At 33.5% G+C, this 24,539-nt stretch overlaps 1 protein-coding gene across 1 annotated transcript; it reads left to right on the top strand.

Annotated features, from left to right (window-relative positions):
- Positions 1-484: 484 nt before the first annotated feature.
- LOC131953157 (carbamoyl-phosphate synthase [ammonia], mitochondrial) lies at positions 485-22,826 on the top strand. Its single transcript, XM_059316215.1, has 35 exons — positions 485-656; positions 1,421-1,530; positions 1,887-2,031; positions 3,094-3,333; positions 4,711-4,800; positions 5,101-5,229; positions 5,490-5,593; positions 6,439-6,580; positions 6,788-6,865; positions 7,044-7,139; positions 7,368-7,463; positions 8,108-8,297; positions 9,241-9,356; positions 9,668-9,838; positions 10,256-10,400; positions 10,883-10,959; positions 11,056-11,189; positions 11,868-12,066; positions 12,701-12,877; positions 13,409-13,527; positions 13,731-13,869; positions 14,098-14,163; positions 14,587-14,721; positions 15,179-15,289; positions 15,734-15,928; positions 16,453-16,522; positions 17,007-17,158; positions 18,228-18,335; positions 18,674-18,763; positions 18,877-19,047; positions 19,445-19,519; positions 19,877-20,041; positions 20,929-21,035; positions 21,511-21,640; positions 22,038-22,826. The coding sequence occupies exons 1-35, from the start codon at positions 525-527 to the stop codon at positions 22,149-22,151; spliced, it is 4,518 nt and encodes a 1,505-aa protein (XP_059172198.1). The 5' UTR covers positions 485-524; the 3' UTR covers positions 22,152-22,826.
- The last annotated feature ends 1,713 nt before the right edge of the window (positions 22,827-24,539 follow it).

Raw genomic sequence — 24,539 nt, 5'->3', positions numbered from 1 at the left:
AAAAAATAGAATTCAAAGGTTAAAGTTATAAATGACAGTTGTTGATCAGCTATACCACATTACTCAAAAGGTTAAATAATGAATTTATGTAAATATCAAGTGAATTCCTTCTCTGTCAATACTAATCAAGTCTGAGAAAAATTAATTCAATCTAGTTTTAGTTAATGGTTTAAATTTATAAACAAATTTATGTAAACCCCGTAATTTCTTTTAATGACATATTCTCATCTAATTCTTTCTGTGATTACTGACAAAGGAAGTTTGTGGTGTAAATGTATACTAAAACACTGAGCCTGACTCTGTGTCTTTTGACAGTAATATCCATGTCTTGAGACCATAACTACTTAAAGAAATATTGAAATTCTCCATCTTACCCCGAACATATCTTAATTCCTTGATGTATGTCAACATTATTTACTCTCTAATTATTTTGTTGTTTGAAAATTCTGCCCCTGTACAATAAAAACATTTCTCACCCCTCCAGGTAAACAGATGAATGTAGTGTGTATGGTCCAGCTCTAACCATGACCATTCTGAGATTAATCAACTCCACCACCCTCAAGGCAAGGGCCGCAACATCCTTTACTTATCATTCAACTAAGCAGAGTTATGGTTCCTCTAAAAGATATTCAAGCTCTGGCACCAAGGATGGCAAGGTAAATTTATCGCATTGGTTCATTGTCATCAATGCTTTCATGTGGATAATGTTATTTGAAAACATGTAAGTTACACATTTAAACTTGGAGTAGACCAGACAGCGGAATATGAAGGAGTAGAATGGTGAGTCAGCTTATCTCAAGTTGGCAGTTTGAGTGCTCTCCAGTCAAGCTATTCTTAGTTTATATTTACTCATATAATATATGATGTTCAAAAGTTAAAGTGCTCTTCCTTTCAAGAGATTTCAAAGCAGTTAATTTCTCTGTTAACATTACATATTATTTATCTAGTTCACTATGCAGCCACTATCTCTTCCCCCTAACTGATTAAGATATAAAGAAATCCTGATTGAACCAGACCTCCAACACTGTAATAGCACTCTATTACACAACATGGTTTCTGAAAAACCTAACCCTGAGCTGAAGAATGTACTTGGGGTAGCTTTGTCACATTACACCCCTTCAGCAAATAACATCCACAATGTTAAAATAACCATTACAACCAAAGTTCCCTCTAAGGGGGAAAAGCTAATGTGCAAAATGTATTTTGTGTGCGCGGTGTTCTAAAAGTCTTATACAATGATATATTTATTTTACAAAATCACTGCGCGGCAGCTCAAAACTGCTGTGCGGTCGCACAACCGCGCAGCTTATGGGGAACATTGATTACAACATATGTTATGTAAAGAATTCTCCTACTAAAAGCCTATAGTTTTTTTTTGCAATATTAAGAACAATTATTGTATTTATCTTATTGTCTCCAGCCCAGAAGAGCTAATTTAATTTTGAAAAATGGAAAGAGGTTGCCAGGTATTTCCTTTGGTGAGCCAGTCTCATGTGCTGGTGAGATTGTCTTCAACACAGGACTGGTGGGGTAAGCCTTTCTTATGTTAAATTTATCCAATACACATTGCAGCTTTGGTCACTATTTATAGTTCAATTTGAATTATTATAATGAGAAACTGAGCTGAAAAATTGACATTTTCTAAAAATCCAAATGTTCAAATGTTTCACACAACTTATTCTGTTCATTCGCGATAAATACACCAAAGGGAGGTAATATGTATGTGTTGACTTTTGAACTAATGTTTTAACATTTAGAAAATTTCAACTATTTACTTTGGTTTTGTAATCTAAATCTAAATGCATCACATATTGAGTATAGCCCTGTGTAAAAACTATAATATTTGCCATTGTTTTTGACATTTGACACAATTTTTTTACTTGTAGATATCCTGAGGCCTTGACTGATCCCAGCTACAGAGGTCAAATTTTGACCTTGACCTATCCAATCATTGGAAGTTATGGTGTGCCCAATACTACAGAGAGAGATCAGTATGGTCTACTGAAAAATGTGGAGTCTGAAAAAATACAGGTTCAATTATTTGCCTATTTGTCTTTACTCATTCAAAGGAAAATAAATAATTCTTTTAAATTGTTCTAATAAATGAATATTTATGAATAACATTTCCACTTAATAAACATTTTATATTCTTAAACATTGATATTGTTAACTTACATTTCTAAACAAACAATACATTTTTTAGTTTTCTTAATCATTGATATATATAAAAATTTCATTTCTTCTTCAAAATTTATATTAATAACTAACATGTTATTGTATTTTTTTTTTACATTTGTGCTATATGTTACATTAAATTGTTCACCTACCATTTTATTTAAACAAAGGCAGTACGCATTACATTTTTTCATTAATCATTATTTAACCCTACCTGTATATTATATTAATAAGTTATATTAATAAGTTATGTTTATGTTAGTTTATATTTATTATGCTTGTGTTACTTTAAATTGTTCACCTCCCATTTTATTTTAAACAAAGGCAGTACGCATTACATTTTTTCATAAATCCTTATTTAACCCTACCTGTATTTAACCCTACCTGTATTTAACCCTACCTGTATTTAACCCTACCTGTATTTAACCCTACCTGTATTTAACCCTACCTGTATTTAACCCTACCTGTATTTTACCCTACCTGTATTTAACCCTACCTGTATTTAACCCTACCTGTATTTAACCCTTCCTGTATTTAACCCTACCTGTATTTAACCCTACCTGTATTTAACCCTACCTGTATTTAACCCTACCTGTATTTAACCCTACCTGTATTTAACCCTACCTGTATTTAACCCTACCTGTATTTAACCCTACCTGTATTTTACCCTACCTGTATTTAACCCTACCTGTATTTAACCCTACCTGTATTTAACCCTTCCTGTATTTAACCCTACCTGTATTTAACCCTACCTGTATTTAACCCTACCTGTATTTAACCCTACCTGTATTTAACCCTACCTGTATTTAACCCTACCTGTATTTAACCCTACCTGTATTTAACCCTACCTGTATTTAACCCTACCTGTATTTAACCCTACCTGTATTTAACCCTACCCGTATTTAACCCTATCTGTAGGTTGCTGGTCTATTGGTCCAAGACTATTGCCACCAGCCCAGCCACTGGAACTCTGTAAAGACTCTGTCTGAGTGGCTACAGGAGGACAAAGTCCCAGCCTTGTATGGCATTGACACCAGGATGATCACTAAAATTGTCAGGGATCAGGGGACTGTACTGGGGAAGATTGAGTTTGAGAATGACCCAATCGCCTTTGATGACCCTAATCTTAGGAATCTCATTAAAGAAGTGTCTTGTCAGGTAGTATGAAGTAATGGTTTTATTTTTAGCATGTAACATTTTGTGATATTATACTGCCTTAACTACTTTAACCCTTAAAGCCACGTGGCCTTATGCGTTAAAAGTTATATAACAGCAAAGCCACAATCATGGCTTGGCACCCTTAAAGGGTTAATGCATAAATACTTCAAACTAAAACTCTTTAAATATATATATTAAGGTGATGGTTTTAAGGGGATATGCGCGGAAAAAAATCACAAAAATTCTTGTTTTTCGTCATGATCGGTTTCTTGCACTTTTGGATACTTTGTCCATTTTTGTATAAAGAAAATAATAACTTTAAAGAGAAAAAAAAATTGTATGTGTTTGAATTATGATTTTTATGACCCTATTAATTAAAAAATAATCAATTTTTCCCAATCTTACAAGCTCTCTATGAAAAGTTTTTTTATCCGTCATTATATTGTATTTGACATCATTGGAAAGCTGGATTTCTCATGTATCTAATAAACTTAATTTCCTACATGTCGGAAACACCCAAAGCTTACAATCGGCTTTGCAGTTCACACAGATATGGTACTTTCTTGACCTAGTTTTCGCTACTTTTGGCTGTTTTTCTCAGTTCGCATGTTTTTAACACTAAAAAGCCTACTACTTTTTTATTTATTAAACAATGCCAACCATATTTTCAGTAATTGTTCTTGATGCAAAAATACAACTTTTGTCACGAGGGAATTGTGATTGCTTTGATAGAAAAAAAGTATTTGGTAATTAATATGCAAATTTTGAAACTTTTGAATACTAAAAAGGGTACGACATTCTGGACCTTGCAAAATTCTTACTAGTAATTATTTCAAAAAGTTGTCGTGACAAAAGTTTTAATATATACTGAAATATAAGCAGTTTAAGTTTGATTGCTATAGGTGCATAAATAAAAAAGCCTTAGTATTTTTAAAAGTACCGAAAAATTCAAAATGGCGGAGGTTTTTTGGGTTTCCATGACAACAAAAATAGTTTTAGACCCCTTTTTTTGCTGTTTAATACTTACTTTTATATGCCAAATATGATAAAAGTATTCAAAAGGCTTTAGATCTTAAACTGTAAAAAATAGAAAAAAACATAGCATATCCCCTTAAAGGCTGGGTAATTTTTACCTTTTTTTTTGCTGTAACCTTAATAAATAATGGAAAAGTATTTATATTAAGTATTTATTCATTGTGGCAAAATTAATATACTTAAGGGAATACAGTATCACAAATGTTACATGTTAAAAATAAATGATTTATATTTTAAAGAAGATTTAGAATCCTTTACCCACACAGAGTTAACCCTATGAAAACAAAACTTAGAACCTGACAAGTTATATTGTAGTATATATCTAAATATTTTGTCTTCTAGGAGGTTTGCTATTTTGGTGAAGGAAATCCAGTTAAAGTTGTTGCTGTGGACTGTGGCATCAAACAGAATATGATTCGCCACTTGTTGATGGTAAGTTGAAACACAGGCCTTTGGTACTATTCTTAAATAAACTTGTTATAACTTTCTTGTAATTCATGCAGAAAGAATGTATACCTGGACATAAATTACTACCTAAAACTTGATATTCACTAACATAATAAATTAATGTTCAATACTGAAACACTATAATATTTATTTTGTTGCATTTCTGAAATAATTTTTTTATAGTTAATTATTTTCATCTTTGCAAATAATTTTGCAATAAAATTGACACTTAATAAATTAATCTTTTCTGTATATCAAAGACGATACAAATTTAAATATCCCTAGAGGGGTGCTGAGGTAAAGGTCGTGCCCTGGAACTATGACTTCTCCACTGAACCCTATGATGGTTTGTTTATCTCCAATGGCCCTGGTGACCCAGCACTGGCCACTGAGACAATCCACAACTTGCGCAAGGTAACGAAACAAATAATTTAGCATTGCTAATTTTTCCATCAGCATTTGTGTTTGTTAGGGTAGTTTATCATAAATTAATTTTAAGTTATAAATAAAAATGATTATCAAAATTGTTAATAAATTCTTAAAAAATATTTTTAAAAGAATTTATCAATGAATATTCTAGTGTTGAAAGATTATCTCCCTTATAAAAGTAGTTGATAAATTATAAAAAAAATATAAGAATAAATATACAGTTGTGAATGACTATCTCCCTGCAGGCTATAGAGACCAGAGATGAACCCATCTTTGGCATCTGCCTAGGTAACCAGCTAACTGCACTGGCTGCTGGAGCTCAGAGCTACAAACTTCCTCTAGGAAACAGGTCAATCCTTTTTTTTCTTGTTTTTTTTAGTTAAAGTAAACAATCTCTATTGTAGAGCTCACAAGTGTTAACCTGAGAGTGTTGATTTTGGATCCTGGGCTCAAGTCTATGAGACTTCCTTGAGTATACCCAGCTCTGAAGGTTACCTGACTCATGTTAGGGAATCCAAGTCTGCTGGGCATAGTGTTAACCACACTATCCCCCTGTATGTCATGGTCATTGAAACAGATGAACTCTACTTCATCGTCCCCATGTGTCTTCGGCATGAGCAAGAAAAGTTGATAAAGAAATTTTATGATTCTCAACCAACAACCTTATACACACAACACTAAATTTTTCATATCTAGTTTACTAATGCTTGTCTTGAACATCTATATATATATAATTCTCTTCTTGGAGACCATAGAAAACACCAAGCTGTAAGTGCGCTCCCTACCACCCCCACCCCTACATGGTCTGGGAAGCTGTGGTTCACGCTAAATGTTTACAATCATAGAGCCGGGTTTAGTGACGGCTATTAGGGGCAGATAATTTAGTTTGAAAGGATTTTAAACTTAGGGGAGGTAACTAAGAAGAGGCTGCTTTCAGGGGGTGGGGGTGGGGTAGGGGTTCGGGAAAGGAGGGGGTTTTATTGTCCTTAACGAGCTACTGATAGTGTTTTAAAGCAAATATTTTCAGTGGCAGCGTTGGTACTGTCGAATTCACAAATTATGAATTACTGAAAAGTAGAAAATAAAACAACTAAATAGCGGCGTATGATACGCTGCGGGTCGGCTCGTTAAATATATATGAGTGTTGTTTCAAAATGAACATGGTATCAATTTTCTTTATTCTCTCTTGTTCAGGGGCCATAACCAGCCTGTGGTGAACTTACTTAGTGGTGAGGCTTTTATCACCTCACAGAACCACGGCTATGCTATAGACAACAAAACCTTGCCCCCAGAATGGGAGGTGTTGTTTATCAATGCTAATGACAAGTCTAATGAGGTAATGCAGTCTTTTGTTGGCCAACCTATAACACATAATTATTTTAAATGCTGAGTACATTAGGGGTGTTTAAATTCTATTTAAAATGAATTTTCTTTGTTGGGCTTAATCAACAGCTAATTTTCACTAAGTAGAAGATTATAGTTTAAAAAAAAAATTATTTTAAGAGTAAAATTTCAATTAAGTTTCATTGGAATTTTTAAACAGGGTATAATGCACAAGACAAAGCCAATCTTTACTGCACAGTTCCACCCTGAGGCTTGGGGGGGCCCAACTGACACACAGGTGAGTTGGTAAAAGTAAAAAGTTTAATTTACAGATACAGAATCAATTTATTTTTAGAAACTTAAATAACAAGATTTTTTTTTTATATGTTTCAACTGTCTTATTTCTCTGTAATACTAGTAATATGCTTAATTTAGACCTTCATTGTTCTAACTTTTAAATACTTTCTATTCTCCAGTTTCTGTTTGACTATTTCATGAATTTGATAAAGGAGAAAAAATCTTCCCTAACGCACATAGTTTCATACAAAAAGCCTGACTATAAAATGGTTGATGTAAGTCAAATTTTACTCTATTATGAAAGTATTTGGTATTTTGGTTTTAAATTATTATAAAAAGTAGCTGCAGTAACAAGTGGTTTGCTTTGTTTAGCTTAGTTAATAAAATAAAATAAAAATGTCAAACGGTAAAATGCAAATAAAATGTAGAAGTTTAGAAACTAACTAGCTATCTAAAATGGGCTATTAAACCAATAATACTGTTTTTAAATATGGAAAATGTAGGTCTCTAAAGTGTTGGTTCTTGGAAGTGGAGGTTTGTCCATTGGTCAAGCAGGAGAATTTGATTACAGTGGATCTCAAGCCATTAAAGCTTTGAAGGTAGGTTACTCTTTTTAAAAATATTCACTCTCAAACTATTACAAATTGAGTGGCTAAATATACTTATTTTTTTAGATGCAGAAAACTACATTATACATCTATCCCATTACATTGTCATCATTGGAATAATATTTTTGCTAGACAGACAGAATAACAGGCAGACTATTTAAACACATTTTCATTCAATATCCTTTAGGCTTTATGTGTTTGAATATTTTTATCAGCAATATTCTTACGAAGTGTCTACTCGGAAGAAGATTTTTCTCCCTAACGTCTCCACTTAGTCGGCAAAAGATAACTTTGCGCATGCGCAGTGACCTATGGCTAGAGTTAGGGCTAGAATGAGGGTTAGGGGTAGGATACGGGTTAGGGATAGGGTTAGGGTTAGGGATAGGGTTAGGGATAGGATTAGGGCTAGGGTTAGGGATAGGATTAGGGATAGGGTTAGGGTTGGTGTTAGGGTTCTGCGGTTGTAAACACACGCATGCGCAGTACCATCGAAAACATCGCCGCGAAGGCAAGTCGTAGTTTCTCTCCATTGCGCATGCGTATCTTATTCCGGCTAGCATCTGCCATATTCTTATTATTACTGTTTGCCAGAAAAATATCATTAAAAACTTGCCATTTTGTTAATGTGTTTTCAGGAAGAGAACATTCAAGTGGTGCTGATGAATCCCAACATTGCATCTGTACAAACCAACGCTGAAGGAGAGAAGCAAGCAGACACAGTTTACTTCCTTCCCATCAGCCCAGAGTTCATCAAGCAGGTCATTGAGAAGGAGCGCCCTGATGGCATCTTGCTGTCCATGGGTGGACAGATAGCTTTGAATTGTGGTAAATCAAACCATTAAATTTACATGTCCATGGGTGGACAGATAGCTTTGAATTGTGGTAAAGCAAACCATTAAATTTTCATGTCCATGGGTGGACAGATAGCTTTGAATTGTGGTAAATCAAACCATTAAATTTTCATGTCCATGGGTGGACAGATAGCTTTGAATTGTGGTAAATCAAACCATTAAATTTACATGTCCATGGGTGGACAGATAGCTTTGAATTGTGGTAAATTAAACCATTAAATTTACATGTCCATGGGTGGACAGATAGCTTTGAATTGTGGTAAATCAAACCATTAAATTTACATGTCCATGGGTGGACAGATAGCTTTGAATTGTGGTAAATCAAACCATTAAATTTTCACTGTCTTCCTAAGATAACTTTCCTATTTAAGTTTTACTTCAAATAGATAGGAAGGTGTCTGCGTGGTCAAGTCGGTAAAAGCTCATGGTTGCTAAACCGAAAAGTCTCGAGTTCTAACCCTCGGGCAGTTGAGGCTCGTTAGTTGGGGACAGCCACTCATCTAGGAGAGACAACTCCAAAATCAAACAACTGCTGCCTTGTAGTTTGTTCTTGAAAGCATATCAAAAAGAAAAGCAGGCTGAAATTGAAATCAATGGCCTCAATGGCGCATAACCAGTTGACACATATACTTGTGTTGGAGGGGATCCCTTCCAACTCTAAATATTAAGAACAAAGAAGAAGAAGATAGATAGGGTTCCAATGCAGTTTGGAAAATGTATGGAATTTTAAAAAATCTTACTTCAGACTTTTAAATAATTGGAAAATCATTACTTTTTGCTTGTCTTTCTTAAAGGTATAGAAAAATATTTAAAATCAATGAAATTTTAAGTGTTTAATCTTTAAACTCTATTAGCAATTTCTGATTGCAGTTAAAAGTGTGTATTGCTAATGATATTAACTGTGTGGTCTGTTGCAGGACTTGAACTGGACAGACAAGGTGTTTTCAAGGAGTACAACATCAAAGTCCTGGGCACATCAATTTCTAGTGTTGAAGCCACAGAAGACAGACAAATTTTTGCTGATAAACTGAAGGTAAAATAATTTTTATACTGCTTTGGAATCGGCTAAATCTTAGTAAGTAGTTTTTTTTAATAATTGTGTCTTAGTGGTAGTGTTTTTTTTTAGCTCAAGATGATAGATAATCTCAAATACATCTAAAATTATAAACTGGTCTGTTGAATTTTAGAGAAGTATATATATATAAGCCAAAATCAATCGTTTTTCAGGAAATAAGTTTTGGCAATTCTTTTTAGCTCATAATTGTTAACGTCAAAATCTACTAAATAAATGAGGCATATGTTAAAATTTGGATAAGAATTTAAGACATTGTTTCATGCTTTTAGGAAATTGGAGAAAAACTAGCCCCAAGTATTGCCGTCAACAGCACCGAAGATGCTGTGAAAGCTGCAGAGAAGATTGGGTACCCAGTTATGCTGAGGTCAGCTTTCGCTCTCGGTGGCCTTGGTTCTGGGATAGCCAACAATGAGATACAACTGCGAGCTATTGCTAACAACGTATGTTTTAAATTATATTTTTATTTAAAAGGAAAGCAAGTTATGTTTACACTTAAGACTAGGAATTTCATTTGAATAAGAAAATAAGGTTATAGTTTCACAACATCATGGTACACAGGCTTAAACATAGTTTAATAAGCCTTAAGACCAGCGGTTCTTAACCTGGGTTCAATCAAACCTTAAGGATTAGTTGAGTCAGTCTCAGGCGTTATGCGGGGTCAAGACACACACCCGACTCAAATAATTCACAAACGGATTTTGTCAGTACAGACGATAAACTATTAAGAAGGTTTCGTTGAATGCGCATGTGAAACTGGTGGGATTTGATACCTATAAAAGGTTAAGAGCTACTTAAAACTGACATTAATTTACTACTCTTACAGTAATAAAAAATAAATTTTGACCAATTTCTTTCAGGCTTTTGCTATAACAACCCAAGTTTTGGTGGAGCAGTCTCTGCTGGGTTGGAAGGAAGTGGAGTACGAGGTTGTCAGAGATGCTTACAACAACTGTGTGACTGTCTGCAACATGGAGAACCTTGATCCACTGGGGATTCATACAGGTGAAACATTTTCCAGCCATTTGGATGATTTTAAAATTATCATAAATTTTTTAAAAATGAAGTTTGTCAAATCATACTTGTAACAGTCAAATGTGGGAGTATTTGTGTGGGGTGAATGTATGTTTCGAGTGGAGGTGTAAAAAGGCTATGTAGGAATATAAATCTAAAAAATATTGTGGGCAGGGGCATGTGCAAAAGAAAGGAGGAAGTGAGGGAGATTGAAAGTGAAAGTCGTTTGTTTTGGTAGTGTAGCTGCTGTATCTGTGATATCAATAAAATTGTAAAATCACCAGTGATGTGGTTTGTATTTGCCTTTAGTTTGTGTCATGAAGTTGGCCGTACAAACAGGGTGTGACAATACTGAAATGTGTAAAAAAAAAAAAAAGAAAAAATATGTATGAATAAATAAATAAATATTTCATATAAAACTTAAAATACAGCTATATTATGATTTAAAGATGTTGAACAATTTTTATATTTAGGTGATTCCATTGTAGTAGCCCCCAGCCAAACACTCTCTAACACTGAGTACCATATGCTCCGAGAAACAGCTTTAAAGGTAACACATTTGAATAAATGTTGTAAAACTTGCAGTAAATAAAAAAAAAACTAATTAAAACATCATTATTAATACAAATTTTATTAATTTTCTCAGGTTGTTCGCCACTTTGGCATTATAGGAGAGTGCAACATCCAGTACGCGCTTCACCCAGAATCCCTAGAGTATTGTATCATTGAGATTAATGCCAGGTTATCCAGAAGTTCTGCACTTGCATCCAAAGCCACAGGGTAGGTTATGAATAATTAATTTTTTAAAGTCAGTTCAAATGGAATGAATTTTGTTTGACATTGGTTGTGATAAACACATTGGTCAGACAGATAGGATCATCACTCATGCTTGTCTAGTCCTGAAGTGTTTAATTAACTCTTTAATTAACTGTTGTTAAATTTATTTTAATTAAGAGTACATAATAATAGGCCTAGATCATTGGCATTCCTAGGTCTGAGTCACCTAATGAAATAATTGTATGTGTAACCTCTATAACCCACTCCAACAATTTATTTCATTATTTTGACTGGAGAACACATTATTTTTTACTGTAATTTTTTACTGTAATTTTTACAATTTGGTGTCACCCTCCAAATGGTGTCACACAATGATGACAACACACCCGCCTTGTGATGCTGCTGATTGAGAACAACTAGAGAATAAAATTAAATAATAATAAATAGTAATAAACAAAAATGTATGGTCTTACTCAGATCTAGTTCATCAGATCAATATAAAGCTGAAAGTGCAAAGTCAGGACAAATATCGGCCAACTTCCTACTAGCAAAGAACCATCAACTTTTATTACAATGCTGTTATTATGTTGTTGTTTTTAAACGGCCAATATGAAAAAAGGCCTCAGTGCCTGCTGTTGTTACTGTTATTGAATAAATTGAATAATGAATTTGTTCTTTCAGATATCCCCTGGCATTTGTGGCAGCTAAGCTGGCATTGGGCTTGGACCTCCCTGGCCTGGTCAACTCCACCACCCAGATGACCAGTGCTTGTTTTGAGCCTAGCCTGGATTACATCGTCACAAAAATCCCCCGCTGGGATACGACCAGGTTTCAGAACATGAGCTCTGACATTGGCAGCTCCATGAAAAGTGTGGGGGAGGTAACTACCAAACACTTTTGAGAAATAAAAGATGTTTTTTACCAAAGGCAATATTTTAATAACTGAATTGCTTAAATTTTGTATTTGATTGTTAAATATTACACAAATACTAAATAAATTATGGGACGGAGTGGTCTAGTGGTAGAGAGCTGGACTGCTAACCCATAAGTCTCGAGTTTGAATCTGGGTTCAAGTCAGTAGACCGTCCCTGAGTCCACCCAACTCTGATGGGTACCTAACTCAGTTAAGGAAAGTAAAGGCGGCTGGGCATAGTGCTGACCACACTATCGCTTCATATGCCGAGGTCACAAAAACAAGTGAACTCTACTTCACTTGCCCCATAGACCGTCAGGTTGAAAGGAAAACTTTACTTACTAAATAATTAAGATAGCAAATATTTCTACCAAGAAAAAATGTTTTTCTAGATTTTTCAGTCTGTTTTTAGATAAGAATGAAATTGATTAATTTAAAAATAAATAAATATATCTTTAAGGCATCAATATTAAGTATAACTACTTAGCACATCAGTTAAATTTTTAAAAAATATTTAGAATATGAGTTACCTAAGTCTAAATATCTGAATTTCCTCAGCAGCATTAGAAAAATAACTCACCTGAACATTTAACCTTTGTAGGTAATGGCCATTGGTCGTACCTTTGAAGAAAGCCTCCAGAAAGCTCTGAGAATGACCCACCCCTCAGTCACTGGGTTCACACCAAACCTGCCAGCTGGTAAACCCTACCCTGAGGACTTCAACATTGATGCCAACCTCAGCGTACCAAACAATGTTAGGATACACACCATTGCTAAGGTGACTCATTGATTTTGTTTACTCATGCAGTCTGTTTTGAATGTAGACCTGTGTCTATGTTAAATACACTGTAGCATTTATTGATTTGTTCTCATTTTTAAAAATTTGTGAGTACTTCTATTTAATTGTTTGTAAGTGTAAACATTATATTGTAACTGGTTGTTTGTATTCTATTATCTGTCAGTCTTTTATGATTATTTTAGTTTTTTAACAATTTATCTCATAAGTTCCAGAAATTAACCAGAAAGTGTTACCTGGGTTTAGAACTTCTATTCTAGTCCTGAACCATTAAAATTCCTCTATTCACTATTTTTATATACTATTCTACATAAAGTTAAAGCTAGTCTCAAGCATACTAATACTTACCTTTGTTATTGGTGCGTGATGGTTAGGTTAGTATTAGGATTAATTTAGTAATAAGTTTGAAGCTCAGCTGCCAGGTACAAATAACAAAAGTAAGTCTTTTTCTTTTGTTGGTAGTATTTTTATTGTATACAGAAAAATTGAGTAAAAGAGTACTTTATTATTCAGGCTTTACAATCAGGCTACACTGTTGATACTATTCACAACCTCACAAAAATAGACAAATGGTTCCTGCACAAACTCAAGTACTTAACAGAGGTGGAGAAAATGCTGGAACATTCTAAAGAGTAAGTTTTTCTATTTTCATGAAAGCCTGTATTAGTGTAAACTCCACTACAAGGGTATGTAGTACAGAAATGTAAAACTGCTCAGTTTGGGAATTATGCAGTAGTACGTAAGGGACACTAATTTGTTTAATTGTTTATATTGTTTTTATAAATTTTTAAATTTCCCAATTTTTTACGTAAAATACTATGTTACATATTTTCAGGGAGAAACACAAAGATGTTTTAAAGCTGTCCAAACAGGCAGGTTTTTCAGACATACAGATTGGTAAAGTCTGGGGACTTCCTGAATCAGAGATCAGAAAAATGAGACACTACTGGTCTGTCAAACCCTGGGTCAAACAGGTAACTGACACTGTTAAAGAAACTTACAGTAACAAACATACTTTTAAATGAACTATAACTAACATTATATAAAACAATCAAATTTTTGTTCTAAAGTGTTTTGTTGGTAATCATAGGATGAAAAATTGGACTAATTCTGTGCATTGTAAAAAATATTAATAAAAAAGCCCAATACAATTATAAATTAACTAACTTCTAATACTTCTGTTTTTTTCCTTTAATTAATAGATTGATACAATGGCTGCAGAATACCCTGCCAGAACCAATTACCTGTATCTTACCTACAATGGAATGGTATGTGCTAGATTACCTGTGTCACAGGGTTTTTGTGTGTGACTGGGTTCACGCTATAAATTTGCCACAGGCCTTTTCCCTACCTTTCATCTATCACATACGAAATTACAAGACGAGCCTTCTTTTACATTATATACATTTTATTTTGTCTCCACATAGACAGCGTGTACAGCCAACTTACGCCATGTTCTTTCTCTCTCTACCTTCTCACGCATGCGCACAGCTACCGTCCTTTTCTGATGCAATCTCAAAAACACACTCCCAAGCTACGATACAACAATGTTTCACTGTTATAACCTGGATATTAATCACCTTTTTGCTACATTGCTGGTTAGAAGGGTTGTTTTAGATTTCATAGCAATTTTATTTTGTGATAATTCATTTTGATCATTCTTTTTTTATTTGATTCCTTGAACCAAACAGGAGCATGATGTTGATTTCAATAACAGTGGAGTTATTGTCCTTGGCTGTGGACCCTACCACATTGGAAGCTCTGTTGAGTTTGACTGGTGTGCTGTTTCATGCATTCGTGAGCTGAGAAAAATGGGGCATCAGACGGTAATTCACATTTACATTTTATAGATACAATCATTAGGTTGAATTGAAAGTTTTCTCTTAACCAGCTGAGTTGCAATATGTGTCTTAAGTTTCACTTATGGCTTCAAGTATGTCCTTAAGCATATTCAACCCTGATACATAAAGAAAAGAATATTGAGCTCTAGCTTAGAAGAAACAACCACTGCATGTCCTATATGCAGTATCAGCTTAAAATGAATTTTCACTGGAAAAGTTTTTAAACCATATTTTTATCCCAATAACTTGGTTATGGGGTACTCTTAGTTACTTCAAAATATGAGAACAGTTTTACTATACATCTGTATAATCTTTCTAAAACATTTCCACTCAGTGGGTTGCACCTTATTCATGTAGACTATTTTTTAAAAAACGTCTTTGAATACACACTTATCAAAGATTCTGAGCTAAGAATACTAAAATAAGCTTCTGTATCTGGCAGATTGTTGTCAACCACAACCCAGAGACTGTCAGCACTGACTTTGATGAATGTGACAGACTTTACTTTGAGGAACTCTCACTGGAGCGGGTCCTGGACATCTACCATAATGAGGTTAGTGCTGTTTTAATTTCTTTATGTCAAATTTGTTTGGATCAGTCATTACTTTGTTTGGATCAATCATCAATATTTAGTCCAGTAATACTGCAATAAAGCTTAGGCAACTGAATACTTGATTTGATTACAGGTAAGAAATAGTTATTTTTTGTTATGACTGTTTTAAACTATTTCAAGTGCAGTCACCTATTACTTGATCAGAGTTTTTTTTTTTAGTATAAGCAAGATAACATTTATAAAGCCTTAATTTACAAATATTACACTAATATAAATTGCTCATGCACATTGTAGAATTTATGTACAGTTTCTTTATATTTAAAGCATAACTATTAATAATTTTATTTATTTAACAAATCTCCATTGAAGGCATTACTATTACTTACCAAGTTGGACGCTACAAAAAAATAATTATTTACTTTGTAATGTTTTTGTTGTTTTTAGAATAGTCTTGGCACAATAGTCTCTGTTGGTGGACAAATTCCAAACAACCTTGCCCTTCCTCTGTATAAAAATGGAGTCAAGATACTTGGCACAAGTCCAAAAATGATTGACAATGCAGAAAATCGAAGTGTTTTCTCTGCCATCTGTGATGAGTTGAAGATCAAACAACCACAGTGGCGAGCACTTAGCTCTATTGTAAGTACAACTGGCCATATCTGCATAGACTTTAGCTTGTTCTATGCTTAAGTATTCATGTTAAGTAAAAGTTCCATTTTCAAACCTGACGGTCACGGTCTATATGGCAAGTGAAGTAGAGTTCACTTGTTTCTGTGACCTCGGCATATGAAGAGATAGTGTGGTCAGCACTATGCCCAGCCGCCTTTACTTTCCCTAACTTGAGTTAGGTACCCATGAGTTGAGTTTCCTAGCGGTAGAGAGCTGGACTGCTAACCCGTAAATCTTGAGTTCGAATCCAGGTTCAAGTTAGTAGACCGTCCCTGAGTCCAAGTATTCATGTTAGTGGCTTAATATTTGTTTTTAAACTTGCAGTTTAAGGGGGGGGGGGGGGGTTGTGTTGTTAAACTCAAAATTTCAAACGTAGGTTATAATTATCTTTTTATATCATGATCAAACACATTTTTATTAGATAACTGGTTTAGAGAATTAGAATTTTAAACGTACCTAGTAACTCCTATGTATCATCAATGTGATATTTACAGGAAGAAGCTCTTGACTTCGCTGGCTCTGTTGGATATCCCTGTCTGCTCAGGCCATCCTACATTTTATCAGGTATTTTTATAATCTTGTAAAAAATGATAAAAATAACTACTAATTAAATAAGTAATTTAAGAAACAATCAACAGTCAACACAGCTTGGTTAAAACCATGTATTTTGATTCAGCCAAAATATCTTACATTTAAAAAAATAAAGCTACTGCATTTGTTTCAATCGTAAATAAGTTTTATGAATTTTTTTTTTTTACAAAATATTACATGTTAGCTCTGGTAAAATGTTGTGTTGTGTCATAACTTTGAAATAAAATAAAAAAACTAAAATATGAGCTCAACATGTTTCGTAAAATAATTTTTCATCATCAAATTTTCCCTTCATGCCCATGATACATGGTGCAGATGATGTAGAGTTAATCTGTTTCAATCAGCATCCAGGGGGATAGTGTGGCCAGCACCATGTCCAGCCACCTTAGTTCAGCATAATCCAGTTAGTAAAGTTACCCTTTTGAAAACATTATTTTTTTACGTTTATTTATTCCAGGTTCAGCCATGAATGTTGCCTACACACCACAAGAGCTGAGGACATACTTGCAGGAAGCCACTCAAGTGTCCAGCCTGTATCCAGTGGTCATCACACAGTTTTACACTGGATACCGTGAGGTGGAGATGGATGCTGTTGCCAATAGTGGAGAGGTACAAGCAAATTTTACATACTAAGTGTAACATCATGAGACAGCGTTGCCTGAGTGGTAGAGAGCTAGGCTACTAACCCGAAAATCTTGAGTTTGAATCCAGGTTCAAGTCAGTATAATTTCCCTGAATTGGCCCAGCTCTGATGGGTACCAGACTCATGGTGAAGTTGGATGGGCAAAGTGCTGACTGCACCTTCCCTTCATATGCCAAGGTCAAGAAACATTTGAACTCTACTTCATCTGCCCAATAGATCACTAGATCTTAAGAGGATTCTTTACTTTACTTTTTTAAGTGTAACATAGTTCCACAAACACTTCTAAATGATTCACACACACTTTGTCTAAATTATTCACACATACTTTGTCTAAATTATTCACACATACTTTGTCTAAATAAATTCACACATACTTTGTCTAAATTATTCACACATACTTTGTCTAAATTATTCACACATACTTTGTCTAAATTATTCACACATACTTTGTCTAAATTATTCACACATACTTTGTCTAAATTATTCACACATACTTTGTCTAAATTATTCACACATACTTTGTCTAAATTATTCACACATACTTTGTCTAAATTATTCACACATACTTTGTCTAAATTATTCACACATACTTTGTCTAAATTATCAACACATACTTTGTCTTAAATTTAACACACTAAGTATAACATTATTTAACACACACTACCAGTTACTACCCACTTCTTTTCTTAATATGTATACCAGTGTTTCTTAACTTTTTTGGAGTTACTGTGCCCAACGAGTTTCTAATATGCATTCACCAAACCATTTTTAATTGTTCTGTTTGTCCGCACTGAAAAAATCCGATCATGGTAAAATAAGTCTTGTGTGTGTCTTGACCTCAGCTGAACCCCTGAGAATGATTTACTAAACCCCTGGGGTTTGATGGAACCCAGGTTAAAATCCACTGATGTATACATTAGAGGGTCATGCAACATGCAGACAATCTGCAGTCATCCCCAGCTCTGAGTTCAAATACATTCATGAATTTTTAAAAACAGTTGTTTTATTTTTACCTTTTTTTTATGTGACCTGCAGGTAATTTGTCATGCCATCTGTGAACATGTGGAGAACGCAGGTGTTCACAGTGGGGACGCTACTTTAATGATGCCAGCACAGACCATCCAAGAGGAAGCTCTAGCCATTGTAGGTTTTAGACAGCAGATCTTGTGTTTATATTTTGTCATTGTTTAATGACGGAAAAGTTTAACGTAAACATAAAGAAATATATAAGTGCAGATACATTTTAAAAGCTCAAAAAAAAAATTAAAATACTTTGGTTATTTGAGATGGTAATGATATTACAAACGTATACAAGAATTCTTTGCTGCATATAGAAATTTTTAATTAAAATAGTAATCTAATAGTAACAAATAATTAACTTTATCGTTGTTTTTATTAACAGCACGATAAAACAATAAATAAAACAGCACCGTGGCATTAAATATTTTATGAAATAAATGCCATCTTATTTTTTCTCACAGGTGAAAGATGTCACTGCCAGAATAGCTAAAAAATTTGCCATCTCAGGACCATTTAACATCCAGTTCCTTGTCAGAGACACCGATGTTCAAGTAAGTGTCACATCATGGGAGAAATTAGTGCGATTCTGTTCATAAGTAACATGTGTTTTTGTTCTGTTAATTTATCAAGCGGAGATTTCAATGGTTACTTTAAATCTGTGCAGGTAATTGAGTTGAACCTCAGGGCATCCCGGTCTTGTCCATTTGTTTCAAAAACAATTGATACAGATTTCATAGCTCTGGCTACCAAAGTCATGATGAAGGAGCCAATCAACATGAAGGATTTGCCCACACTTGATAACTCTCATGACCCAACTCATTATGTTGGTATTAAGGTATGTATTTGTTTTTGTGTCATTTATTGAATTTAATGCATTTTATTTATTACAATAATGAATGACACTACAATGTATCCAAAGAATTCTAGCACAAATAATTTGAGTCTAGAAACAATCTTAGTAGGACCAGTAGTTAAATTCAGCTTGAGAAAATGGCAGTTTGGTATTTGTTTTAGCTATTGGTAAAATCTTCATCAGTCCAATAAAAGACTTGATTATGTGGAAATTGATCCTCACTTTTTATGATCAACCTCCCTGTTTTTAAAAATAATTTTATAACATAAAATAAAACCATTTGAACATAATAAACCAATGTGCCTATAAACCACATGCAAAAGTATATTTTAATTGTGTAAAACCAAAATTATTTCACCTTTTTTTTCAACAAATCCAGGCACCAATGTTTTCCTGGCCCAGGCTAAGAGATGCTGACCCCATTCTCAAATGCGAAATGGCTTCCACAGGGGAGGTAAGTTTTTGCCAAATATGATATAGTACAAGACTTAAATTATGACTAATTTCAATTATTTGGAGGAACCCAACTAATTCATACATAGTGTGGTAATATAATTTCAATAAATTTCATTGTACGAATTAGATCTATATCTCAAGTTAGTTTAGGTGTTAAGAATACAAAATTGTGAATTTTAGTTTTTGTTAAACTCATTAATCAAATTAGTGACGGTAAAAATTGTTTTTTTACTGTTTCTTTTAAAACCAGTAGTGCTAGGATTTAGTCATAAGAATGTGGAAACCAATACTGTACCAAAAGTTATTCATGTTTTAGGAAGTAATGGAATAATTTTCCTACTGCTGTTTTTTGCAGGTGGCTTGCTTTGGCCGCACTAAGTATACAGCTTTCTTGAAGGCTTTGATGTCTGCAGGCTTCAAACTTCCACCAAAGGGAGGTAACATCCTTGTTGGTGCACAGAAGAGTTACTACCCATTCTTCCTGCCTTTGGCTAAACAACTCAGTCAGAAAGGCTATCAGGTCGGTGCCAACTAAATTATAAAAAAAAAAAAACAACAAATAATTTTTCACCATTTTAACATTGGGCATGCTGCCAATTTGCTAATGCGTCAAATTTCTTGAATGTCAAACCATATCTTTCAATTTCTTGCTGTATCAAAAAATGGGCCATCTTAACTATTGCTCTAGGTTTTCTTTCAATAAATCAATACTCCTGATGGTTGAACCAATTATTTTTGGCATCCTTTTACCATTACCTGACATTAGTTTTGAAAACATGCCAGCTTGTAAAAGATCTACAAAGTTAAATTTTGGTGGTCAGCACAAATTTCTTTCCTAATTTCTTTAATGCCTGGTACCTATTCATGAGTGCCCTAACATTCTGATAAGAACCTTGTATAGTCAGCTACTGTATGATGTTTGGTTCTTCTGTCTAGGGGTATCTAGACAACACAACGTTTAGCTGACGATAAAACAAAGACCTGATAACACTAATCATAGTTTAGTGAGCTGGGTCGGCGTGGTCGAGTCGGTAAAGCTCATGGTTGCTAATCCAAAAAGTCTTGAGCTCGAACCCTCGGGCAGATGAGGCTCGTTAGCTGGGGACAGCAACTCTTCTAGGAGAGACAACTCCAAAATCAAACTGCTGCCTTGTAGTTTGTTCTTGGTTGGACAAAGGCTATGTAAGCAAATCCAAAAAGAAAAGCAGGCTGAAATCGGAGTCAATGGCCTCAATGGCGCATAACCAGTTGACACGTATCCTTTATTGTGATGGAGGCGTGGTCGAGTCGGCAAAAGCTTAAGGCTCGATCCCTTCCAACACTAAAAATTAAGAACGAAGAAGAAGAAGTTTAGTGAGCTACTACATGATCACACCATGTCATGTATAACATTTCTTCCACCCCCAGATGTTTGCCACAGAGCGTACAGCTGAATACCTGGACGTCCACTACATTCCAACCACACCTGTAAGCTGGACATCCCAGGATCAAGGTGATCTCTCATCACCAATCAAGTGAGTTAGTTCTAATATTTCAGCATTCACTGTAGATTCGTATTCAAATAGTTCCAGTATTAACAGTCAAAATCAATATGTTTAGTTTTTGTATATTAGAAATACCACTATATAGGTAAAATTAGGTTTAGCGTTTATAGCTGTACTATAGACGAAAAATTATGGTATTATATTGTGTATATTATAATGATTCTAACATTATGCTAAGACTGTTTTAAGTAAAGACTACTTCATTTACTTTTAAAACATAGACAAATTTAAACTTCAATAAAATGAGTTATTTAAGAATCTTAATTTCTTTTTCATTGACACGTTAGAAATATTTAAATCTTTATTTTCTAATTTTAATATCAGTCTTAGAATTAAAAAAAAAATTAAACAGTAATCAATTAAAATTTTAAAGTGAAACAGCATGAGTCAGTGGTAATAAATTGGTTCAGATATTTTTAATTGTAAAGTTTTTATTTTTTTTTAGGTTGATCCAAGAGAAGAAGATTGACCTGGTAATCAACCTACCCAATCAGAAAACCAAATATGTTTATGACAACTATCTCATCAGAAGGGCAGCAATTGATGCTGGTGTACCTCTTATTACAAATTTTGAGGTAAGAATTTTCATTGTAAAAGGCACATAAAATGTAAATAATATTGATTAAAACATGTTAAACATTATTCAGTTTAATCCAGTTTATGACATAAATAATGCTTAAAGTAATAGGAGTGGTGACTAATAAAACAAATGTTAACTAAATAAGTTGAAGAATTAATAAACATCACATTTGTTTAGCGTGAATGAAATATTTTTTTTTTGTTTAAACTTGTTTTGCTTTAAACACTATAAAAATTAGACTGGATTTTCAAATTCTTATGCAGATCTTGTTAAAGTTACATTTTTGTGAAATATTAAATTTTTTATAACACTCATATAATATTTCAAAACAATTTTAAATGTTTCAATATTTCGACTAATCAGAAAAACATCTTTTTGTTTCCTTCATACAGGTTGCTAAACTCTTTGTTGAGTCTCTGGACTATGCAAAAGACGTGAAAGCTCTCAGCCTGTTTGACTATCGCAAGCCAGAAAATGAAAAACGAAAGAACCGACTCTCTGCCTAAACAAATTGGTTGCAATATCTTTACTTCATAGCTCCTTCATTGGCACTGTCATCTATGCAATCAGCTTCAAGAATCATTGTCAAAAAACTTAACATAATCATCTCCTGCTGTAATTAAACATTCCAGTTCTACTTTTTTTTATAAAATTGTAACATTCTTTAATTTGATCATTTTGTCATTTTTAAAACTATAGATTGATATTATTTTAAGCACATCTTTTTTTCCTGCATTAGTACATTTTGAAGAAATTAGTACTACAGGGGTGAGGGAGTGATAGAGAGGTCAAGGTTAATCATTTACTGCCGAATGACTCAGTTTTGTTATGATTTATGCATTATATGTAACTGAACTGAAGATTTAAATGCATATGGCTATTTGAGTGTTCAGTTAAGCTACTGTGTATTTGTACATTTGATTTTTTAATTTTAATGTTTTCTTAATTCCAAAATTTTTATGTATGGGAATATTTTTAACACATATGTGCATATAGTAGCACTTATTTTTTATATAAAAAAAAATAATTTACAACACAACAAGAAAATGTATTTTTTTATGTCACTTTATTTGTAAACTTGTTAGTTTGGCAAATAGCCTTACCAGCAATTATTTGCTGTATTTTTTGTCAACATTTTTAAAAAGATTTTTATAAAAAATTAGTGGTATAATTTTTATATGTGAATAAAAATACTTGTGAAGTGAACCTTTGAGTCATACAAAATTGAATGCAATATTTAAAACAAAATTAAGCCTTACAAAAATACATAAGTTAAAGCTGTGCATTCCTCAGGTTTTATTTACTGCTATTATGTTTATTTGTATGATAATTTTAGTTACTCAAATTATGGTTCAATATGTTTAGCTATAAATCATTATAAATATAATCAGCCACACACAAACTATACATTTTTCTGTGTTGTGTGAAATAGTGTACATAATTATCTTTTATACTTCTAAGAAAAAAAATGTTGAGGTTATATTGTAAATAAAATTAATCATGTTGCTTATTGACATCTGTAGAGTTTGGTGAGATGAGATTATTGGCATTTACATTTTACCTAATGATGTATAATATTTGTTGGTTTGTTTCCTGAAGTTAAAAAATGCTTTTCTTTGATATACCCCAAAGTGATTAAGTTTTAAAAGTGATAAGCTATTTTTAAACTTACATTCATTAAAAAAAAGTAGAAAACAAATGTTTTTCACTTTGATGTTTGTAATGTACCTATTCAGGTTTTATTGTATACTGCAAAACAAAACTTTATGTAAATACATACATTTTTAAAATTCATCATATAGTCTACTTATAATGACTTATATGTATGTGAGCAGTTATGCCCTTCAGCTCAGATGATCATACCCACTTCTAATACTGTACACTTTTATTCAAACCACATTCGACAGAGTTTTATTCCAAGTAAAAATACAAAAAGTTTTGAAATATATGCATTCTGGCACAACATTCATACACTAGGAGCATGATTTTTTTTTTATTACTATACTTTTTAACCACACAAAATGGAGTTCAAACTTCAAGGGCCCTATTTGAGGTTGTGTTGGAAGGGGAAACGAAACTTTTACCAAATGATATTGTCATCTGTGTGAGTATGAGGGCTCGTAAATCTCAATGTATCAGTGACATGAAAAAAAATACATTTTTAAAAAGATGTCAACACAATTTTAATGTATACAGTAAGACAATGTGCTGCTTCTGGTATAAACAAAATAATTTATTGTGGTTCTACCCACTGACATTTACATACAACACAGCACTCAGCGTATAAAATATTTCAAAAGCTCATTTGGACTTGTATGGCACAAAAAGATTCAAGATGAGATCATCAAACAATATATAAGAAAAATGATTTGTGATGTTGGAAAATTAAAATAATTTTGTCCACAATCTCCGTGGTGGATGTTCTATACTGGGCAACAAAGTGACTTGTGTGATCAAGTGAGATGGTATTTAAACTTGAAACTATTTTACACATTTACAAAACAAGCAGCAATTGTTGAACAAGCATTCGATTTTTTTAAACTGGACTTTTCAATCTTAAAAAAAAATGTCTCAGGGATGACATATTAATCATATTTCATTTTTGTTCAACTAGAGCTGGGGTCTCCAAACTTTTCAAACCGAGGGCCGCATCAACTATCAAATATCAGTTCGGGGGCAAGTTTCTTCCAGGGATATCTTTGGGGTGGCGGAGCCCCCCTCCCCTCCCAAAGACCGTCTACCTCCACTCCTTCCGTCAAAGAAATGTAGTATATATATAGAAATATATACAAATTTCAAGCGCCCCCCCCCCCCCCCGCCTGGAGAAAAAATTCTGAAAAAAAAACCCACTGTTGGGGCCGACAACGCACTAGATGTCCAAGTTTGCTCTCAAC

This window comes from Physella acuta, unplaced genomic scaffold (assembly GCF_028476545.2).
Source record: "Physella acuta isolate Inbredline_101_S28 unplaced genomic scaffold, ASM2847654v3 ptg000912l, whole genome shotgun sequence".
Taxonomy (NCBI): domain Eukaryota; kingdom Metazoa; phylum Mollusca; class Gastropoda; family Physidae; genus Physella; species Physella acuta.
The sequence above is the reverse complement of the archived record's forward strand: the minus strand, read 5'-3'. Positions and strand labels throughout refer to the sequence as shown.

Coding starts and splice junctions, on each gene's coding strand:
- LOC131953157 (XM_059316215.1), top strand. CDS start 525: ATGACCATTCTGAGATTAATCAACTCCACCACCCTCAAGGCAAGGGCC. Junction 12,878..13,408: donor GGATACACACCATTGCTAAG/GTGACTCATTGA, acceptor TTTATTATTCAG/GCTTTACAATCAGGCTACAC. Junction 19,520..19,876: donor AAATGGCTTCCACAGGGGAG/GTAAGTTTTTGC, acceptor TGTTTTTTGCAG/GTGGCTTGCTTTGGCCGCAC.